The 20,000-nt window shown below is 45.9% G+C and overlaps 1 protein-coding gene across 1 annotated transcript in view; it reads left to right on the top strand.

Annotated features, from left to right (window-relative positions):
* mdga2a (MAM domain containing glycosylphosphatidylinositol anchor 2a) overlaps nt 1-20,000 on the top strand; it is a gene marked incomplete at its 5' end in the record, with an annotated part of 64,981 nt that overhangs the window by 14,869 nt on the left and 30,112 nt on the right. The window contains 4 exons of the mRNA XM_037746512.1: nt 2,097-2,426; nt 6,075-6,398; nt 12,117-12,389; nt 16,184-16,332. Coding sequence (XP_037602440.1) covers nt 2,097-2,426; nt 6,075-6,398; nt 12,117-12,389; nt 16,184-16,332 — 1,076 coding nt within the window. The remainder of the gene's footprint in view (nt 1-2,096; nt 2,427-6,074; nt 6,399-12,116; nt 12,390-16,183; nt 16,333-20,000) is intronic.

Genomic DNA, 20,000 nt, shown 5'->3' with positions numbered 1-20,000 from the left:
ATTATGTATTTATTATTATTATTTTATTCATTTTCAAAATGTATTTATTTTTTATTCATTCATTTATTTGTATTTAAATACATAAAGAAATGTGTAAAGAAAAACCTACATAAATAAATAAGTTATGGGAAATAAATAAGGGGTGAAATGCAAAGAGAAAATCATGCATATATCATTAAATAAATGCTTAAACATAAATACAATTTTAAATTTTAAAAATGAATAAAAAATACATTTACAAAATGCAAAAATGAATACATTTAAAAGTTAATAAAAATAAATACATAAATAAATAAAAGTGAAAATTAAATCGAAGACTAAATAAATAAGGGAATTAATACAAAGATAAATAGATAAAGAAACAAATTAAAACAGAAATATCAATTTATGTGACATATCAATTAAATAATGACTACATTTATTTTTTATATTATTTTTGCTACATTTAATGACATATTTATTTATTTATGAAGTCATTTATTTATTTATTTATTTATTTATTTAATGCTTGGGACTCTGTATGAATGTGTCAGTCTGACCTTCTGAATCTTTACAACGAATCGGTTCGGAAGCTCGGTTTCACAAAGCACTTTGTTTCTGTTAAATGTCAGACGTATTTAAAGGTGATATATATATATTCATATATATTTATATATATATATATTTATATATATATATATTTATACATATATTTATATTTATATATATATATATATATTTATATATAAACTGGAAAAACAAAGTTTGGAAACTTGTGTTTGGTGGATTATTTCTCTGTTGTTACAATGCTAATGGTCATTGTATTTTACATGGTTGGAAAGCCTGTTTATTTACCTTCACAATGATGTCACACTTGTAAGGATCATGCATTTGTGGGATGAGCAGCACAGCTGATTATGTGGGGAGCGCCCAAGAACAATGTTCCAAAATGCCCCTTCAATGGTAAACAGTGTATTCTCCTGTTGGTGTTGACTCTTGTTGTGAGTTGTTTGGTGGATTGGATGATTGAACTCTCTATCAGTAACAAGGAACAAACAAGACATATTGATTGATTGAATCCACCGTCAGGAGCCTCAGTAGCGGTGGAAGATCCATACGCAGCCACAACAGCCTGGCACCTCCTCCTCATGCTGGTCACCAACCTGGTCACACGTTGCTGTGGGATGGCGTTCCATTCCTCAACCAGGATTGGTTGCAGGTCAGCCAGCGTGGTTGTGTTGGTCACTCTAACACGTACAGCACGCCCAAGCTGATCCTACAAGTGTTGAATTGGGTTGAGGTGTGGACTCTTGGCAGGCCGTTCCATTCTCTCTCCTCCCACATTGTGGAGGTAGTCTGTGATAACCCTGGCTCTGTGGGGGGGGGGTTGTTTCTTGGAGGATGAAGTTAGTTCCCAGATTGTGGAGATATGGGATCACCACTGGCTGCAGAATCTCATCCTGATATCTCCCTGCATTGAGATGGCCTTCAATGATGACAAGCCTTGTTTTGCCAGTGAGGGAGATGCCCCCCCCCCCCCCCCCCCACACCATGACACTGCCCCCACCAAAAGCTGTTACTCCATCGGTGCTACAATCAGCATAGCGTTCTCCACGTCGTCTCCATACTTTGACCTGCCATCCAACTTTGGCAGACAGAACCTGGACTCATCACTGAACATGACATTCCCCCACATGTTCAGGTCCCATTGTCTGTGTTGGAGACACCAGCGCCAACGGGCCTGATGGTGAAGGGCAGTCATTGCAGGCTTCCTGGTAGCCTTATGAGAATACACTGTTTACCATTGGAAGAGCATTTTGGAACATGTTTCTTGGGCGCTCCCCACATCATCAGCTGTGCTGCTCATCCCACAAATGCATGATCCTTACAAGTGTGACATCATTGTGAAGGTAAATAAACAGGCTTTCCAACGATGTAAAATACAATGACCATTAGCATTGTAACAACAGAGAAATAATCCACCAAACACAAGTTTCTGAACTTTGTTTTTCCAGTATATATATATATATATATATATATATATATAGCTCGATTGAACCGATGTTAATAAGGCGGGAGCTAATGTTTGTCTTATTGCGTCCGTCTCTCTCCCGCAGGCCTTCGTAAAGGTCGGTTCTGGATCACACCCGACCCGTACCACAACGACGACAACATCCAGATCGGCCGCGAGGTGAAGATCAGCTGCCAGGTGGAGGCCACGCCCCCCGAGGAGCTGCAGTTCAGCTGGCTGAAGAACGGCCGGCCGCTGAGGAGCTCCGAGCGGATGGTCATCACCCACACCGACACCGACGTCACGCCGGGAACCACCAACCTCGACATCATCGACCTCAAGTTCACTGACTTCGGCACTTACACCTGCGTGGCGTCGCTGAGGAACGGAGGAACCCCCGAGATCAGCATCGACGTCAACATCTCCTCCACCACAGGTGAGGCGAAGCGCCGTCCACTTCCTGTTTAGGTTGACACATTTCCTGTGTGCCGTGAGAGGAGCCGTCGCTATCCCCGGTCGTACCGGTTCAGACAGAGGACCGGTCTAAACGCTGATGGTGTCATTATTCTGCAGACATTATATTATGTCATCAACATTTACTTCATAATCAGGAGTTAATACAAAAACCTGATCTATAGCCACTTTAATATAAACATAATAATGATCCATCAACCTAAATATAGGTTATATAATAACATGTAGAACATATTACTGATAATAAACCTAACCTATAATAAAAGACAATAATAAATACAAATAAAAATAAAATAAAATACAATAAGAATAAAAATGAAAATGAAATAAAATTGAAATAAAATAAAGACTAAATAAAAATAAAATACAAATTAAATAAAACAAATAAAAATAAAATAAAATACAATAAAGATAAAAATAAGAATAAAATAAAAATAAAATAAAATAAAGATTAAATACAAATTAAATACAAATTAAATAATTAAAATAAAATACAATAAGAATAAAAATTAAAAATTAAATTAAATAAAAATACAAATAAAATAAAATAAAGATTAAATAAAAATTAAATACAAATTAAATAAAACAAATTAAAAATAAAAATGAAATAAGAATAAAATAAAAATATAAAAAATATATTTTTTAAAAACATAAAATAGAATGTGCCTTTGCACATTTATATGTCTTAAGATACATTTAATGGACTATAGATGTTATTTGATTTGAGTTACTAAGAGGAGGTTAATATGAGCGTGCTCTGTACAGGTGGAGATGGAGTCAGGTGTAAATCAGGTTGATTTAACAGGAACACTAAAACCTCCAGACTGATGGAGAGATGATGCTGCTGCAGTCCCTCTTCTTCTTCTTCTTCTTTGTTGGTATAAAAACCGGCAGCCTCTGAACTGTGAGCTCAGAGAGAAGAAGAAGAAGAAGAAGAAGAAGTTTTCCTTCTGACGGACGTCATGCTGGTGGCCGATGACTTCCTGTTGGTTTGTGACCTTGGCAGACGGGAGGAAACATTCACAGAGCCTGAGAGAGAGGAGAGAGGAGGAGGAGGAGGAGGAGAGAGAGATGAGGAGGAGGAGAGAGAGAGGAGGAGGAGGACGAGGAGAGAGAGAGGAGGAGGAGGAGGAAGAGAGAGAGAGAGGAGGAGGAGAGAGAGGAGGAGAGAGAGGAGGAAGAGAGAGAGAGAGGAGGAGGAGGAAGAGAGAGAGAGAGGAAGAGGAGGAGGAGGAGAGAGAGGAGGAGGAGGAAGAGAGAGAGGAGGAGGAAGAGAGAGAGAGAGGAGGAGGAGGAGGAGGAGGAGGAGGAGAGAGAGAGGAGGAGGAGGAAGAGAGAGAGGAGGAGGAAGAGAGAGAGAGAGGAGGAGGAGGAAGAGAGAGAGGGAGGAAGAGGAGGAGGAGGAGGAGGAGGAGAGAGAGAGGAGGAGGAGGAAGAGAGAGAGGAGGAGGAAGAGAGAGAGAGAGGAGGAGGAGGAAGAGAGAGAGGGAGGAAGAAGAGGAGGAGGAGGAGGAGGAGGAGAGAGAGGAGGAGGAGGAGGAGAGAGAGGAGGAGGAGGAAGAGAGAGAGGAGGAGAGAGAGAGGAGGAGGAGAGAGAGAGGAGGAGGAGAGAGAGGAGGAGGAGAGAGAGAGGAGGAGGAGAGAGAGGAGGAGGAGGAGAGAGAGAGGAGGAGGAGAGAGAGGAGGAGGAGGAGGAGGAGAGAGAGGAGAGAGGAGGAGGAGGAGGAGAGAGAGGAGGAGGAGGAGGAGGAGGAAGAGGAGAGAGGGAGGAGGAGAGAGAGGAGGAGGAGAGAGAGGAGGAGGAGGAGGAGGAGAGAGGAGGAGGAGAGAGAGGAGGAGGAGGAGAGCGAGGAGGAGGAGGAAGAGCAGAGAGGGAGGAGGAGAGAGAGGAGGAGAGAGAGGAGGAGGAGGAGGAGGAGAGAGAAGAGGAGAGAGGAGAGGAGGAGAGAGAGGAGGAGGAGGAGAGAGAGGAGGAGAGAGGAGAGGAGGAGAGAGAGAGGAGGAGGAGGAGGAGAGAGAGAGGAGGAGGAGGAGGAGGAGAGAGAGAGGAGGGAGAGAGGAGAGAGGAGGAGGAGGAGGAGAGAGAGGAGGAGGAGGAGGAGGAGGAAGAGGAGAGAGGGAGGAGGAGAGAGAGGAGGAGGAGAGAGAGGAGGAGGAGGAGGAGGAGAGAGGAGGAGGAGAGAGAGGAGGAGGAGGAGAGCGAGGAGGAGGAGGAAGAGCAGAGAGGGAGGAGGAGAGAGAGGAGGAGAGAGAGGAGGAGGAGGAGGAGGAGAGAGAAGAGGAGAGAGGAGAGGAGGAGAGAGAGGAGGAGGAGGAGAGAGAGGAGGAGAGAGGAGAGGAGGAGAGAGAGAGGAGGAGGAGGAGGAGAGAGAGAGGAGGAGGAGGAGGAGGAGAGAGAGAGGAGGGAGAGAGGAGGAGGAGAGAGAGGGAGGAAGAGGAGGAGGAGGAGGAGAGAGAGGAGGAGGAGGAGGAGAGAGAGGAGAGAGAGGAGGAGGAGGAAGAGAGAGAGGAGGAGGAGAGAGGAGGAGGAGAGAGGAGGAGGAGAGAGGAGGAGAGAGAGAGAGGAGGAGGAGAGAGAGAGGAGGAGGAAGAGGAGGAGAGAGAGGAGGAGGAGGAGGAGAGAGGAGGAGGAGAGAGAGAGGAGGAGGAGGAGAGAGGAGGAGAGAGAGAGGAGGAGAGAGAGAGAGGAGGAGGAGAGAGAGAGGAGGAGGAGGAGGAGGAGAGAGAGGAGGAGGAGGAGGAGAGAGAGAGGAGGAGGAGGAGGAGAGAGGAGGAGGAGAGAGAGGAGAGAGGAGGAGGAGGAGGAGGAGGAGAGAGAGGAGGAGGAGGAGAGAGAGGAGGAGGAGGAGTGGAGGAGGAGGAAGAGGAGAGAGGGAGGAGGAGAGAGAGGAGGAGGAGGAGGAGAGAGAGGAGGAGGAGGAGGAGGAGAGAGAGGAGGAGGAGAGAGAGAGAGGAGGAGAGAGAGGAGGAGGAGAGAGAGAGGAGGAGGAGGAAGAGAGAGAGGGAGGAAGAGGAGGAGGAGGAGGAGGAGGAGGAGAGAGAGGAGGAGGAGGAGGAGGAGGAGAGAGAGGAGAGAGAGGAGGAGGAGGAAGAGAGAGAGGAGGAGAGAGAGAGGAGGAGGAGGAGGAGAGAGGAGGAGGAGAGAGAGGAGGAGAGAGAGGAGGAGGAGGAAGAGAGAGAGGAGGAGAGAGAGAGGAGGAGGAGGAGAGAGGAGGAGGAGAGAGAGGAGGAGAGAGAGAGAGGAGGAGGAGAGAGGAGGAGAGAGAGAGGAGGAGAGAGGGAGGAGGAGAGAGGGAGTGTCTCTGAGGTCTGAACTGTAACAGATGTTTTGTGTTAAATCAGAAGGTCACAGCTCAGTTAGCTGCTGCAGGACAATAAATACAGTCCAAACTCCTCCTCTTCCTCCTCCTCTTCCTCTTCCTCCTCCTCCTCTTCCTCCTCCTCTTCCTCCTCCTCCTCCTCCTATTCTTCCTCCTCCTCCTCCTCTTCCTCCCTCCGGCTAACCTAGTAGCACAAATTAATGCATTAATGCTACTGGGTTAGCATTAATGCTAACCCAGTAGCGTCTCGCCGCCACACTAAACACATTATGTCCTCTGTGTTCCTGCAGTTCCTCCGGAGCTAAGCGTCCCCAGGGGGCGCTCTCACCTCATCGCTCAGGAGGGCGACACCGTGGACCTGCAGTGTCTGGTCTCAGGGAAACCCAAACCCATCATCCTGTGGTCCCGGGTGGAGGAGAGCGGGGCGGCGGCGGCAGCGGCGGCGGCGGTGATCCTGATGCCGGACGGCTCAGAGCAGACGGAGAGCTACGACGGCGTCCTGAGGATCGGCAACGTGACGAGAGAGATGAGCGGGACGTACCGCTGCCAGACGAGCCAATACAACGGCTTCAACGTGAAACCCAGAGAGGCGCTGATCCAGCTGGTGGTGCAGTGTGGGTAACACGCACGCACGCACGCACACAAACACACACACACACACACACACACATCAGAATCACCAATCAGAACACAGCGCGAGATGACGCTCATTAACCGGCCGGACATTTCATAAAAAAATTAAATGAAATGAAAGAACATTGTTTTTAAAAGTTTTGTGGGTCAGTTTATAAAATCTGATTATAAAACAGATTGAATTTAACGGTTTATGTAAAGCAGTTAAAATGTGTTAAAACATCAGAGATAATATTTAACCATTAAACCACCGTCTCTCCTCAACTATGACTAAATGTTTTAGTTTATTAAACACCGGTTCAAAATCTACCTTATTCATTATTTTTGTTTTATATTTAATTCTATTATTTTTTTTAAATTAAAAAAACATTTTTCTCACTTTTAATTATTTGATTTTAATATGGATTAATATTATTATTTATTAATAATTATTTATTATTTTTATTCTATGTTGTCTTATTTTTCTATTTTGAGTTAATTTATTTTATTTATTTGTGGGTTTTTTTCCATTTTAACTTATTATTATTTCTTTAATATATATAGATTATAAAAGTAACTTTACTTCAGTGAAATCTTGAATGTAGTACTTTTACTTGTTCTAGTTCTACACTGTGGTATTTCTACTTAAGTAAAAGATCGGAGTATTTCTTCCGCCGCTGTTCCCAACGTCTTCTGTGAATAAAGATACGGCGTGATGAAGACATGATGTCACTGATGAGGCTGGCTGTGATTGGTCCAGCTGGATGAGGCTGGGTGTGATTGGTCCAGCTGGATGAGGCTGGCTGTGATTGGTCCAGCTGGATGAGGCTGGCTGTGATTGGTCCAGCTGGATGAGGCTGGCTGTGATTGGTCCAGCTGGATGAGGCTGGGTGTGATTGGTCCAGCTGGATGAGGCTGGCTGTGATTGGTCCAGCTGGATGAGGCTGGCTGTGATTGGTCCAGCTGGATGAGGCTGGGTGTGATTGGTCCAGCTGGATGAGGCTGGGTGTGATTGGTCCAGCTCGATGAGGCTGGGTGTGATTGGTCCAGCTGGATGAGGCTGGCTGTGATTGGTCCAGCTGGATGAGGCTGGGTGTGATTGGTCCAGCTGGATGAGGCTGGGTGTGATTGGTCCAGCTCGATGAGGCTGGGTGTGATTGGTCCAGCTGGATGAGGCTGGCTGTGATTGGTCCAGCTGGATGAGGCTGGGTGTGATTGGTCCAGCTCGATGAGGCTGGGTGTGATTGGTCCAGCTGGAACCAGCTGAAACATGCACCATCTGCTGCAGATGGAAACAAACACCAGCAGGCAACCGTGGCCTCTAAAATACCCAGAATGCTTAGTGTCGTGGGCTCAGCGAGCCCCCACAGAGGAAGTCACATCATCCAATCACAGCGCATCACATCACGCATCAGAGCAGACAGCAGCAGTTCAGAGGAAACCCACACCGTTAGGTTGAGGGTTCAACACCTCTGCTCGAGGGCACGCAGGCCACCGCCGCTAACGGACACATGCCGCCTGTCTGTCTGTCTGTCTCTCTGTCTGTCTGTCTTCTCTCTGTCTGTCTGTCTGTCTGTCTGTCTCTCTGTCTGTCTGTCTCTCTGTCTGTCTGTCTCTCTGTCTGTCTCTCTGTCCGTCTGTCTTCTCTCTGTCTGTCTGTCTCTCTGTCTGTCTGTCTGCCTGTCTCTCTGTCTGTCTGTCTTCTCTCTGTCTGTCTGTCTGTCTGTCTCTCTGTCTGTCTGTCTGTCTCTCTGTCTCTCTGTCTGTCTGTCTGTCTGTCTGTCTGTCTGTCTGTCTCTCTGTCTGTCTGTCTGTCTCTCTGTCTGTCTCTCTGTCTGTCTGTCTTCTCTCTGTCTGTCTGTCTGTCTCTCTGTCTCTCTGTCTCTCTGTCTGTCTCTCTGTCTGTCTGTCTTCTCTTTGTCTGTCTGTCTCTCTGTCTGTCTGTCTGTCTGTCTGTCTCCTTCTGGTCTCTGTCCGTCTGACCTGCAGAGTTCCGTGTCGCTCGACATCCCGTCAGAAAAAAAGTTAAAAAAAAAAGCCTGAAAAATGTCAGAAAAAAAGTAAAAAAAGCCTGAAAAATGTCAGAAAAAAAGTAAAAAAAACCTGAAAAATGTCTGAAAAAAGAAAAAAAAAAAGTCTGAATAATGTCCGAAAAAAGTTTTAAAAAAGCCTGAAAAATGTCCGAGAAAAAGGTAAAAAATGTCCGAAAAAAGAAAAGAAAAAAGCCCGAAAAATGTCCGAAAAAAAATCTGAACAATGTCCGAAAAAAGTAAAAAAAAAAACTGAAAAATGTCTGAAAAAAGTAAAAAAAAAAAAAAAAAGCCCGAAAAATGTCCGAAAAAAAAGTCTGAACAATGTCCGAAAAAAGTAAAAAAAAAAAACTGAAAAATGTCTGAAAAAAGTAAAAAAAAAAAACTGAAAAATGTCTGAAAAAAGTAAAAAAAAAAGCCTGAAAATTGTCAGCAAATGTCCGAAAATGTATGTATTTTTGTACAGGTGTTGGCAACGCTGCGAGAGGAGTAGAGCAGCAAAGTTTTATGTGGGATTATAGACACATAGCTAGAGTGAAGATAAGTAATGCTCCTAATTTACGCAAAATTTTGTCGAGGAAAATCTGTCACTATTTTGAAAAGTGGTCCGTTGACCTCTGACCTCTAGGACTCGGTTTTACTGCAGCGCTGTAAAGGAACATCTTTAAACTGTGTAAACTTCCTGCAGCGTGTTTTCTGTTCCACTGAGCAGATTAGAGGTGGATTACTCTGAAAGAAGTGAAACAACATCCACAGATTGAACTTCCTGTTATTGAAGCAAAGAAACATCTCAGAGAAGTTCGAGCAGTAGAAACATCCGTATATAAACACAACATGCGTTTGTTTCTCCACAGTTTGATCCGTTAATGGAGTTCAGCTCACTTCATCAATATGCTAATGAGTCCACACGAAGCTGGGAGATAACAGCTGATGAGCAACGTTTCCAACGAGCTGTTTTTTTAGGGTTTTGCTTTGACAATAATCCCTCTCGCAGTCTGCTGGGTTTTTTACCGGATTACGGCGACGACAGTGATGTGCGGAGGTGAATCCCTCTGACGAACATCCTCTCTTCTTCTGAGGGTTTAAACAACCATGTTCTTCAGAGCGGAGGACAGACGGGAGAATCAAAACAGACGAGGTCGTTTATTGACACGGATTACAGCGACGGCGGCGGCGTGTCGAGGTAAATGAGTCGCAGTCAGAACGCCGTCACAGCATTCTTATAGGAGCTAGACGGTCTGCTGACGGGGGGGGGTAACGTAGAGAGGAAGTAGCTGCAGGTCGTTTAGTGACGTAGATTACAGGGACAGACAGTGATGTCGCTGAGTTCTCCCACATAAAGAACCGACAGAAGAAGTTAGTGGTCCCAAAGATCCCTGAAAAAGTGTGTTTATACAGAAGATACCGGACCACCTGGACGCTCTGAGGTTGTTGTTCTACCGGCGTTACGGGGACATCAGTCAGGTGTGAGAGTTACCGGACTGTCTGGACTCTCTGAGGTTGTTCTACCGGCCTTACGGGGACGTCAGTCAGGTGTGAGAGTTACCGGACTGTCTGGACTCTCTGAGGTTGTTCTACCGGCGTTACGGGGACATCAGTCAGGTGAGAGAGTTACCGGACTGTCTGGACTCTCTGAGGTTGTTGTTCTACCGGCGTTACGGGGACATCAGTCAGGTGTGAGAGTTACCGGACTGTCTGGACTCTCTGAGGTTGTTGTTCTACCGGCGTTACGGGGACATCAGTCAGGTGAGAGAGTTACCGGACTGTCTGGACTCTCTGAGGTTGTTCTACCGGCCTTACGGGGACGTTAGTAAGGTGTGAAGGTGTGAGAGTTACCGTCCCCACAACCCAATAAGACATGTCCAGTTAAAGGACTGAGACAGACGGAGGAATCTAAATATTATCAAACTGCTCCTTGTTTTCTGGGGACCTCTTGAAGTTCCCTCATGGCCCCCCGGGGGTCCCTGGACCACATTGTGGGGACCTTCAGCATACAGGAAGTTGGTAATAGGTCGTTCCAGTGAGTTACGGAGCTGCCGCCGCCAACGCTGCCGCCACCGCCGCCGCCGCCACCGCCGCCACCGCCGCCACCGCCGCCACCGCCGCCGCTCTCCAGACTGCAGCCACAGACCAACGTTAACACATAAGAAGTGCTGGAGCACCGGCCGCAGCAGTGGGGCATTGTGGGAATTAGATCAGTGAGTCTCTCCTTTGACCAATCGGAGAGCTCGGCTGAAGGTCGACCATCTGATCTTTAGATGTTCCTGGACCGACTCCCTCTCAGGAGGAAGGTCCTGGAAACATGACCGGGGGGGTCAGGATGAACCAGAGACCTTTATCTCTGTAACCCCCCCTCTCTGTGTGTGTGTGTGTGTGTGTGTGTGTGTGTGCGTGCGTGCGTGCGTGCGTGCGTGCGTGCGTGCGTGCGTGCGTGCGTGCGTGCGTGCGTGCGTGCGTGCGTGCGTGCGTGCGTGTCACTTGGTGAGAAATTCTCTTTAAAAAGCTTAAACTGATATTTGTCTCAGAGAGTTTATGTTCCATAACTTTTACTTTGAGGCTCATGTGGTTTCACAAATAGTTCAGTTTCAATTTATTTTTATTTTTATAGATATTATCTAATCATAACAGAAGTTATCTCAAGACGCTTTTCACAATCTGAACTTCACATCAGATTAGATTAGATTAGATTAGATTAGATTTATTGATCCCTGTGGAGAAGTCAGGTCTCCTCAGAGTTGGACAATAACAGGATGAAGTCTGAAGAAACAACAAAGATCATCTAAACAGTTTTTTAGATTGATTCAAAATCAGCAATAAAACCAAAGATATGTTTCTGTAAAGCTGTTTAAATTAGGGCTGTCAAAGTTAATGTGATGATAGCGCAAATTTGTTTAATGCCTCTAATGTCTTTAACACAACTTGTGATTTTTAGTTTGTAGCGGCTCTGTTTTAAAGCTAGAGTGAAGATATAAGATATGTGAATGTGTGAGGGTTTTTATACCAACCCTTACCGGAAAAAATGTCCAAAAAATGACGGAAAAATGTCAGAAAAAAAAGTCTGGAAAATGTCCAAGAGAAAGTCAGACGAAAAGTCCGATCCTGGTTTCATAGTAAACTGTAGAACCTGATGAATCCATCGGTACCAACCAGGTCAGACTAGCTGGTCATGAAGGAGGTTAAATAAGGCTCCCTTGACCTCTGACCTCCAGATCAGTGAATGTAAATGGGTTCTATGGGTACCCACGAGTCTCCCCTTTACAGACATGCCCACTTTATGATCATCACATGCAGTTTGGGGCAAGTCATAGTCAAGTCAGCACACTGACACACTGACAGCTGTTGTTGCCTGTTGGGCTGCAGTCTGACAGCAGATTCATTGAATGATGGTTTTGATGCTTTTAGCATTCGATGAAGTAGAAATATTCTGGATGTCTGGTTCCTTTATGGAGCCAGTTCCTCTCTGATAAGAACCTCTAGATCCACGGAGCTTCAGGGAGAACCAGTGGAGCTTTTATCTCCTCTTTCTCATCAGCAAACATAGAAAACCTTCAGGTGACGACTCACAGATGAAATCAGCTGCAGCTAATTAACGTGAATGATTCCTTCAGTCGGTTAAAGAAAGCCGTGTGGTGAATGTGCCGTTTGTTGGTGTTCTTATCGTCTCGTACTTCCTGTCTCGGTGTCCAACAGTCCCCCCTGTCGTGGAGCCGGTGTACACGGAGATCCGTCAGGCTCTGGGCCGGGCATTCAGCCTCACCTGCCGCCTCCTGCGAGCTCACCCGGCGCGCCTCCTGCGCTACGAGTGGAAGCTGGGCTCCCGCCTCCTCACCGTCGGACAGTTCAGCGACGAGAGCGACGACACCGGCTACCTGGTCAGAGCTCTGAACCGAGAGGGCTACGGCGAGTACACCTGTGACATCACCAACGAGGCCGGGGCGGGGCGCTGCACCTTCCTGGTCACAGGTGAGTCGGCCTGACTGGTGCATGATGGGACGTACATTCTTTGGTATTTTAGCCTAGTTTGTCCAATATACTCAGATTACTGAGGACTTGACTTGGACTCGTCTCAGATTACTGAGGACTTGACTTGGACTCGTCTCAGATTACTGAGGACTTGATTTGGACTCGTCTCAGATTACTGAGGACTTGACTTGGACTCGTCTCAGATTACTGAGGACTTGATTTGGACTCGTCTCAGATTACTGAGGACTTGACTTGGACTCGTCTCAGATTACTGAGGACTTGACTTGGACTCGTCTCAGATTACTGAGGACTTGATTTGGACTCGTCTCAGATTACTGAGGACTTGACTTGGACTCGTCTCAGATTACTGAGGACTTGATTTGGACTCGTCTCAGATTACTGAGGACTTGACTTGGACTCGTCTCAGATTACTGAGGACTTCATTAGGACTTGCTGGAATGACTCTGGACTTAAATTGTTCTCGTTTCGGACAAGACTTGACTCGTCTCGAGTGACTTGAGACTTGACTTGGACTCTTTAAACCACCCTTCCCTTCTTCCCAGTACCAGTACCAGTACCAGTACCAGTCTCCCAGTGAACCCACAGTACTTGTAGATGCGGTTCTGTTAACAGGCCTGAGGTCTGCTGGGAGCTCTGAGCTGTTTTCAAAGTGTTTACATGTGGAGGACGATGAACATGACGATTAATTAGAGTTTATCTTCATCTTTAAATCCTGTGTGTTGGCAGACGGAAGCAGAGAATCACTGAGAGTTTCCTCGGGGGACTTTAAAGTGTCATAAATAATAATGTGCAGAGCTTCAGGAAACCTTCACATCCTCTCAAACATCTGAACTGACAACAAACACTGTAGATTAGAAGGCTTCCTGTCTTTAATACCTGACTGCCTCCCCTCTGGTGTTGAGTCAGATAACAGACTTCTATTATTGGAACTGAAGTCTTTATCTTTCATGTTGGCACTTGTGCTGTTTATTGTTGACCTCTGACACCTCTCTGCGGTATTTAAAGGACCAAACGGTGTTTTATTACATCGGCTGAGAAGTCTCAAACATTTTTGTCAAATCTTCCATCAGTTTTCAGATTTGATTTCCTTGCTGCAGACATGCGATCCAACGCAGTCAACATTTAAACCACTTAGTTAGGTTTAGGAAAAAAGAGCACTGGTACTGGGTTGGTACTCGGTATTGGCTGGTTGGTTATCAGAATCATATCGAGGACAGGTCAGATCTTTAGCCCTGGTTTGGTCCACTATTCTCTAGTATTTTAGCCCTAGTTTGGACAAGTATTTAGTCCAATATTCTCTGGTGTTTTAGCGCTGGATTGGTCCAATATTTGGTCCAATATTTGGTCCAATATTTTCTGGTGTTTTAGGGCTGGTTAGGTCAAGTATTTGGTCCAGTATTTTCTGGTGTTTTCTGGTGTTTTAGGGCTGGTTAGGTCAAGTATTTGGTCCAGTATTTTCTGGTGTTTTCTGGTGTTTTAGGGCTGGTTAGGTCAAGTATTTGGTCCAGTATTTTCTGGTGTTTTCTGGTGTTTTAGGGCTGGTTTGGTCAAGTATTTGGTCCAGTATTTTCTGGTGTTTTCTGGTGTTTTAGGGCTGGTTAGGTCAAGTATTTGGTCCAGTATTTTCTGGTGTTTTCTGGTGTTTTAGGGCTGGTTTGGTCAAGTATTTGGTCCAGTATTTTCTGGTATTTTAGCCCTAGCAAGAATGGCGTCCTTGTTACACGTTTTAGCATTGCAAATTATCGTGTCATTCATACGCCCTTTCGTGTGACCGGGCTGCGTTGTTCTCAAATATTGCATAGACAAAATACGTGTTTCTTATTTAACGAAGCTTATTAAAGCAGGACAGCTCAGAAAACGAGGACTGACATCAAATTTACACCAAACTTTCAACAACTAGGGGAAAAAAGAGCACTTGTATTGTGTCGGTACTCAGTACTGGCTGGTTGGTTATCAGAATCATATGGAGAACAGGTCCGATCTTTACTGTGTGGATGTAAAAGGCTGGTTCTAATCTCTAATGTGAATCTTCAGACTGATAATGAGAGCTGCTCCATGAACACCAGACGTCACACAGGAAGTGAGTTGACTTGTATCTCCGTCCTCTCCTGATGAAAGCTCCCCTACAGAGACGCCCTGTCAGCGCTGCAAGACTCTTCCTGTAAACTCGACGATGGCGTTAAGCCTCTTATCACGCCGGCCGCCGAGCAGCAGCGCGTTCTGCAGGCAGCAGCAGAAAGCATTTAAAGAGGGGAAGTTGTAAGCTCAGGATGGAGAGCTGATGGAAAATGACGGCGATTATGTCAGGCTTGTCGTTGCTGAGGTGAAGTTTGTGTTGTTAATCAGGTGTGAACACGGCGGTGGCATTTTAAACCTCGCTCATCCTGCAGCAGCCAATGAGACGGCAGCAGAGCTTCAGAATAGAACTGACAGAGCAGAAATTAAACTCTGACATCGAACTGCGAGACAAAACTCCAACATGACGACTCACCAGACTGTTAGACTCTTCCTCACACCTTCACAAAACAAAAAAACTAAAGTTCAACGTTGAGATTATTTTCTTTCTCTCTCGGAGTCGAAGCAGCAGAAAAGATTCACCTTCATGTTTTCATTATTCATGTTTCCATCAGTCTGACTTTAGATCATAGCAGAGTCTCTGATATTCAGATTGAATGGACCTCTCCGTTATTCACTTTGACATTTCCTTCTCCTTATGTACCGCCACATCGTCAACATCCCCGTTTTCTGTGTATCTTCTTTCTCTGGTGTTTTAGCGCTAGTTTAATCCAATATTCTCTGGTGTTTTAGCCTTAGATTGGTCCAATATTCTCTGGTGTTTTAGCGCTGGTTTGGTCCAATATTTGGTCCTGTATTCTAACCCTGATTTGGTCCAATATTCTCTGGTGTTACAGCCCCAGTTTGTCCAATATTTGGTCCAATGTTCTCTGGTGCTCTAGCACTAATTTGGTCCAATGGTCTCTAGTGTTTTAGCTCTGGTTTGGTCCAATAGCCTCTGGTGTTTTAGCGCTGGTTTGTAAGTGAAATCTTTGAAAGTTAAAGGTCATTCTTGACCTGGAAACAGAAGTTTGACAATAAAATCTTAACTTAAGGCCCACTTACTAGCTTTGTTATGGAGCTTTCAACCACATCTCATAGTCCTCATCAGTGGGAAGGATCTGGGATGACATGTGATTGAACTCCGTCATACAGATCGTAAGGAAAGCCAGTAAGTGGACCTTGAGTTGAGATTATTATGTCAAACTACTGAAATTAAGTTTTGGTCACCGTGGATACCGATGAGTCAGCCAATCAGGACTCAGCTCTGTGTTATCAGGTCGTCCATGTTGGAGGTTTCGTCCAGTGAGGTGAGTTCTTCTTCTGTGGTGGTTTAATCCTCCAACCTGCACATCAACAGGAACACACACACACACACACACACTGTTTACTGTCATATTAACTTGAGTTTTATAATCCTGCTGCCTCTGAGATTAACGCTCACTCTTCTTCTTCTTCTGTCTTTTTGCTCTTTCATCATTTTTCCCTCTCCTCTCTCGTTGGACCAAACAAACATGGAGAATGTGACACTTTTTAATCTTCACTTCGCCGCCATGACGACTGAATTCATCACAGACTGATGCAGAATGTGACAGTGAAGAGATTTACTGTTAGCGGAGTCTTTGAAACACAACATGAAGCTCTGTGATTGGATGTTCGTTAGTGAAATGCACCTTGCTTCCTGCCCTGTGTGACCTCTGACCCCTGTCTCTCCTCAGGGAAGGCCTACGCACCGGAGTTTTACTACGACACCTACAGCGCTCTGTGGCAGAACCGTCCTCGAGCCTACGGCTTCAAGCTGCAGTGGACCCAGATGGAGCCCAACGCCGTGGACCGAATCCTGGCCTACAGACTCGGTATCAGACAGGTCAGTACAAATACTGGTTTGGTCCAATATTCTCTGGTGTTTTAGGGCTTGTTTGGTCCAGTATTCTCTGATGTTCTACTGCTGGTTTGGTCCAATATTCTCTGGTGTTTTAGGGCTTGTTTGGTCCAATATTCTCTGATGTTCTACTGCTGGTGTGATCCAATATTCTCTGATGTTTTACTGCTGGTTTGGTCCAATATTCTCTGATGTTCTACTGCTGGTGTGATCCAATATTCTCTGATGTTCTACTGCTGGTTTGGTCCAATATTCTCTGGTGTTTTAGGGCTGGTTTGGTCCAATATTCTCTGATGTTCTACTGCTGGTGTGATCCAGTATTCTCTGATGTTTTACTGCTGGTTTGGTCCAATATTCTCTGATGTTTTAGGGCTGGTTTGGTCCAATATTCTCTGGTGTTCTACTGCTGGTTTGGTCCAATATTCTCTGGTGTCTGAGGGCTTGTTTGGTCCAATATTCTCTGATGTTCTACTGCTGGTGTGATCCAATATTCTCTGATGTTTTACTGCTGGTTTGGTCCAATATTCTCTGGTGTCTGAGGGCTTGTTTGGTCCAATATTCTCTGATGTTCTACTGCTGGTGTGATCCAATATTCTCTGGTGTTTTAGGGCTTGTTTGGTCCAATATTCTCTGATGTTCTACTGCTGGTGTGATCCAATATTCTCTGATGTTTTACTGCTGGTTTGGTCCAATATTCTCTGATGTTCTACTGCTGGTGTGATCCAATATTCTCTGATGTTTTACTGCTGGTTTGGTCCAATATTCTCTGGTGTTTTAGGGCTGGTTTGGTCCAATATTCTCTGATGTTCTACTGCTGGTGTGATCCAGTATTCTCTGATGTTTTACTGCTGGTTTGGTCCAATATTCTCTGATGTTCTACTGCTGGTTTGGTCCAATATTCTCTGGTGTTTTAGGGCTGGTTTGGTCCAATATTCTCTGGTGTTCTACTGCTGGTTTGGTCCAATATTCTCTGGTGTCTGAGGGCTTGTTTGGTCCAATATTCTCTGATGTTCTACTGCTGGTGTGATCCAATATTCTCTGATGTTTTACTGCTGGTTTGGTCCAATATTCTCTGATGTTTTACTGCTGGTTTGGTCCAATATTCTCTGATGTTTTACTGCTGGTTTGGTCCAATATTCTCTGGTGTTTTAGGGCTGGTTTGGTCCAATATTCTCTGGTGTTTTAGGGCTGGTTTGGTCCAATATTCTCTGATGTTCTACTGCTGGTGTGGTCCAGTATTCTCTGATGTTTTACTGCTGGTTTGGTCCAATATTCTCTGATGTTCTACTGCTGGTTTGGTCCAATATTCTCTGGTGTTTTAGGGCTGGTTTGGTCCAATATTCTCTGGTGTTTTAGGGCTGGTTTGGTCCAATATTCTCTGATGTTCTACTGCTGGTGTGGTCCAGTATTCTCTGATGTTTTACTGCTGGTTTGGTCCAATATTCTCTGATGTTCTACTGCTGGTGTGGTCCAATATTCTCTGGTGTTTTACTGCTGGTTTGGTCCAATATTCTCTGGTGTCTGAGGGCTTGTTTGGTCCAATATTCTCTGGTGTTTTAGGGCTGGTTTGGTCCAATATTCTCTGGTGTTTTAGGGCTGGTTTGGTCCAATATTCTCTGATGTTCTACTGCTGGTGTGGTCCAATATTCTCTGGTGTTTTAGGGCTGGTTTGGTCCAATATTCTCTGGTGTTTTAGGGCTGGTTTGGTCCAATATTCTCTGATGTTCTACTGCTGGTGTGGTCCAGTATTCTCTGATGTTTTACTGCTGGTTTGGTCCAATATTCTCTGATGTTCTACTGCTGGTGTGGTCCAATATTCTCTGGTGTTTTACTGCTGGTTTGGTCCAATATTCTCTGGTGTCTGAGGGCTTGTTTGGTCCAATATTCTCTGGTGTTTTAGGGCTGGTTTGGTCCAATATTTGGAAAATAACTCTGGTTTCAGCTATTAGTTCATTTTACTACATTTTACCTAATGATTTAAATGAGGCTATTTCCTACTGGGAAGTTGATTTACCTCAAAAATAAAATAATCCGTTATATATCTGTTATATCTCCAGATGTTCAGTCGTAGATCAATCTCATCTGGTCTGATGGAAGATCTCTGAGTGATCAATAATATCAATAAACAGTCCCACTCAGTGCAGGACATGATGCTCAGTGAGTACCTGAGACTCCTGCAGCATCAGCCTGGCTTCAGAGAACGAGGAGGAGGAGGAGGAGGAGGAGGAGGAGGGCTTGTTGCCATGGCAACCTGCCTGTCTTCCCATTCATACAGAGCAGAGTGCTGCAGAGAGAGAGAGAGAGAGAGAGAGAGAGAGGGAGAGGGAGGAAGTGCTGATGGGACAGAAAACGATAAGAAGAAGACGACGATGATGATGCAGAGAGACAGGAGGAAGAATAAGAAAGAGAACAACTTTACAGGAGAAGAGAGGAGGAGGAGGAGAGGAGGAGGTGGAGGTGGAGAGGAGGAGGAGTAGGAGGTGGAGGTGGAGAGGAGGAGGAGGGGGAGGAGGAGGTGGAAGAGGTGGAAGAGGAGGAGTAGGAGGTGGAGGGGGAAGAGGAGGAGGAGGAGGAGGAGGAGGGGGAGGAAGAGGAGAGAGGAGGAGGAGGATGAGGAGGAGGAGGGGGAGGAAGAGGAGAGAGGAGGAGGAGGAGAGGAGGAGGGGTAGGAGGTGGAGGAGGAGGAAGAGGAGGAGTAGGAGGTGGAGGGGGAAGAGGAGGAGGAGGAGGGGAAGGAGGGGGGAAGGAGGAGGAGGAAGAGGAGGAGGAGGAGGAGGAAGAGGGGAAGGAGGGGGGGAGGAGGAGGGGGAGGAGGAAGAGGAGGAGGAGGAGGAGGTGGAGGATGAGGAGGAGAAGGAGGAGGAGGAAGAGGAGGAGGAGGAGGAGGAGAAGAGGTGGAGGAGGAGGAAGAGGTAGAGGAGGAGGAGGAGGAGGAAGAGGAGGAGGTGGAGGATGAGGAGGAGGAAGAGGGGGAGGAGGAAGAGGGGGAGGAGGAGGGAGAAGAGGACGAGGAGGAGGAGGAGGAGGGAGAAGAGGAAGAGGAGGAGGAGTAGGAGGGGGAGGAGGAGGAGGAAGAAGAGGGGGAGGAGGAAGAGGGGGAGGAGGTGGAGGAGGAGGAAGAGGGGGAAGAGGGGGAGGAGGAAGAGGGGGAAGAGGGGGAGGAGGAAGAGGAGGAGGAGGAAGAAGAGTATAAAACAACAGAATCCCTATGCCATGACAGTTTTTCTCGCCAAAATTTAGCACAAGTTCAGAGCGTTATTTAACTCCTTCATGACCAGCTAGTCTGACCTGGTTGGTACCGATGGATTCATGGGTTGTGTTTAAAAACCTTCACACATCACATATCTGGAGGTCAGAGGTCAAGGGACCCCTTTGAAAATGTCCATGACAGTTTTTCCTCGCCATAAGTTCGGAGCGTTATTTAACCTCTTCATGACCAGCTAGTCTGACAGAAGATTATTCATTTCTTTGAAGTAGTTAGTCTGAATCGGAGACTTCCGCTTCAACAAACGAAGACGTGTAACGAGACGTCTCATCATCAGCAGTCAGTCAGTCAGTCAGTCAGTCAGTCAGTCAGTCAGTCAGTCAGTCAGACAGTTAGTCAGTCAGTCAGACAGTCAGACAGTCAGTCAGTCAGTCAGTCAGACAGTCAG

This window comes from Sebastes umbrosus, chromosome 16, assembly GCF_015220745.1.
Source record: "Sebastes umbrosus isolate fSebUmb1 chromosome 16, fSebUmb1.pri, whole genome shotgun sequence".
NCBI classification, from domain to species: domain Eukaryota; kingdom Metazoa; phylum Chordata; class Actinopteri; order Perciformes; family Sebastidae; genus Sebastes; species Sebastes umbrosus.
This window is presented reverse-complemented; position numbering and strand designations above follow the sequence as displayed.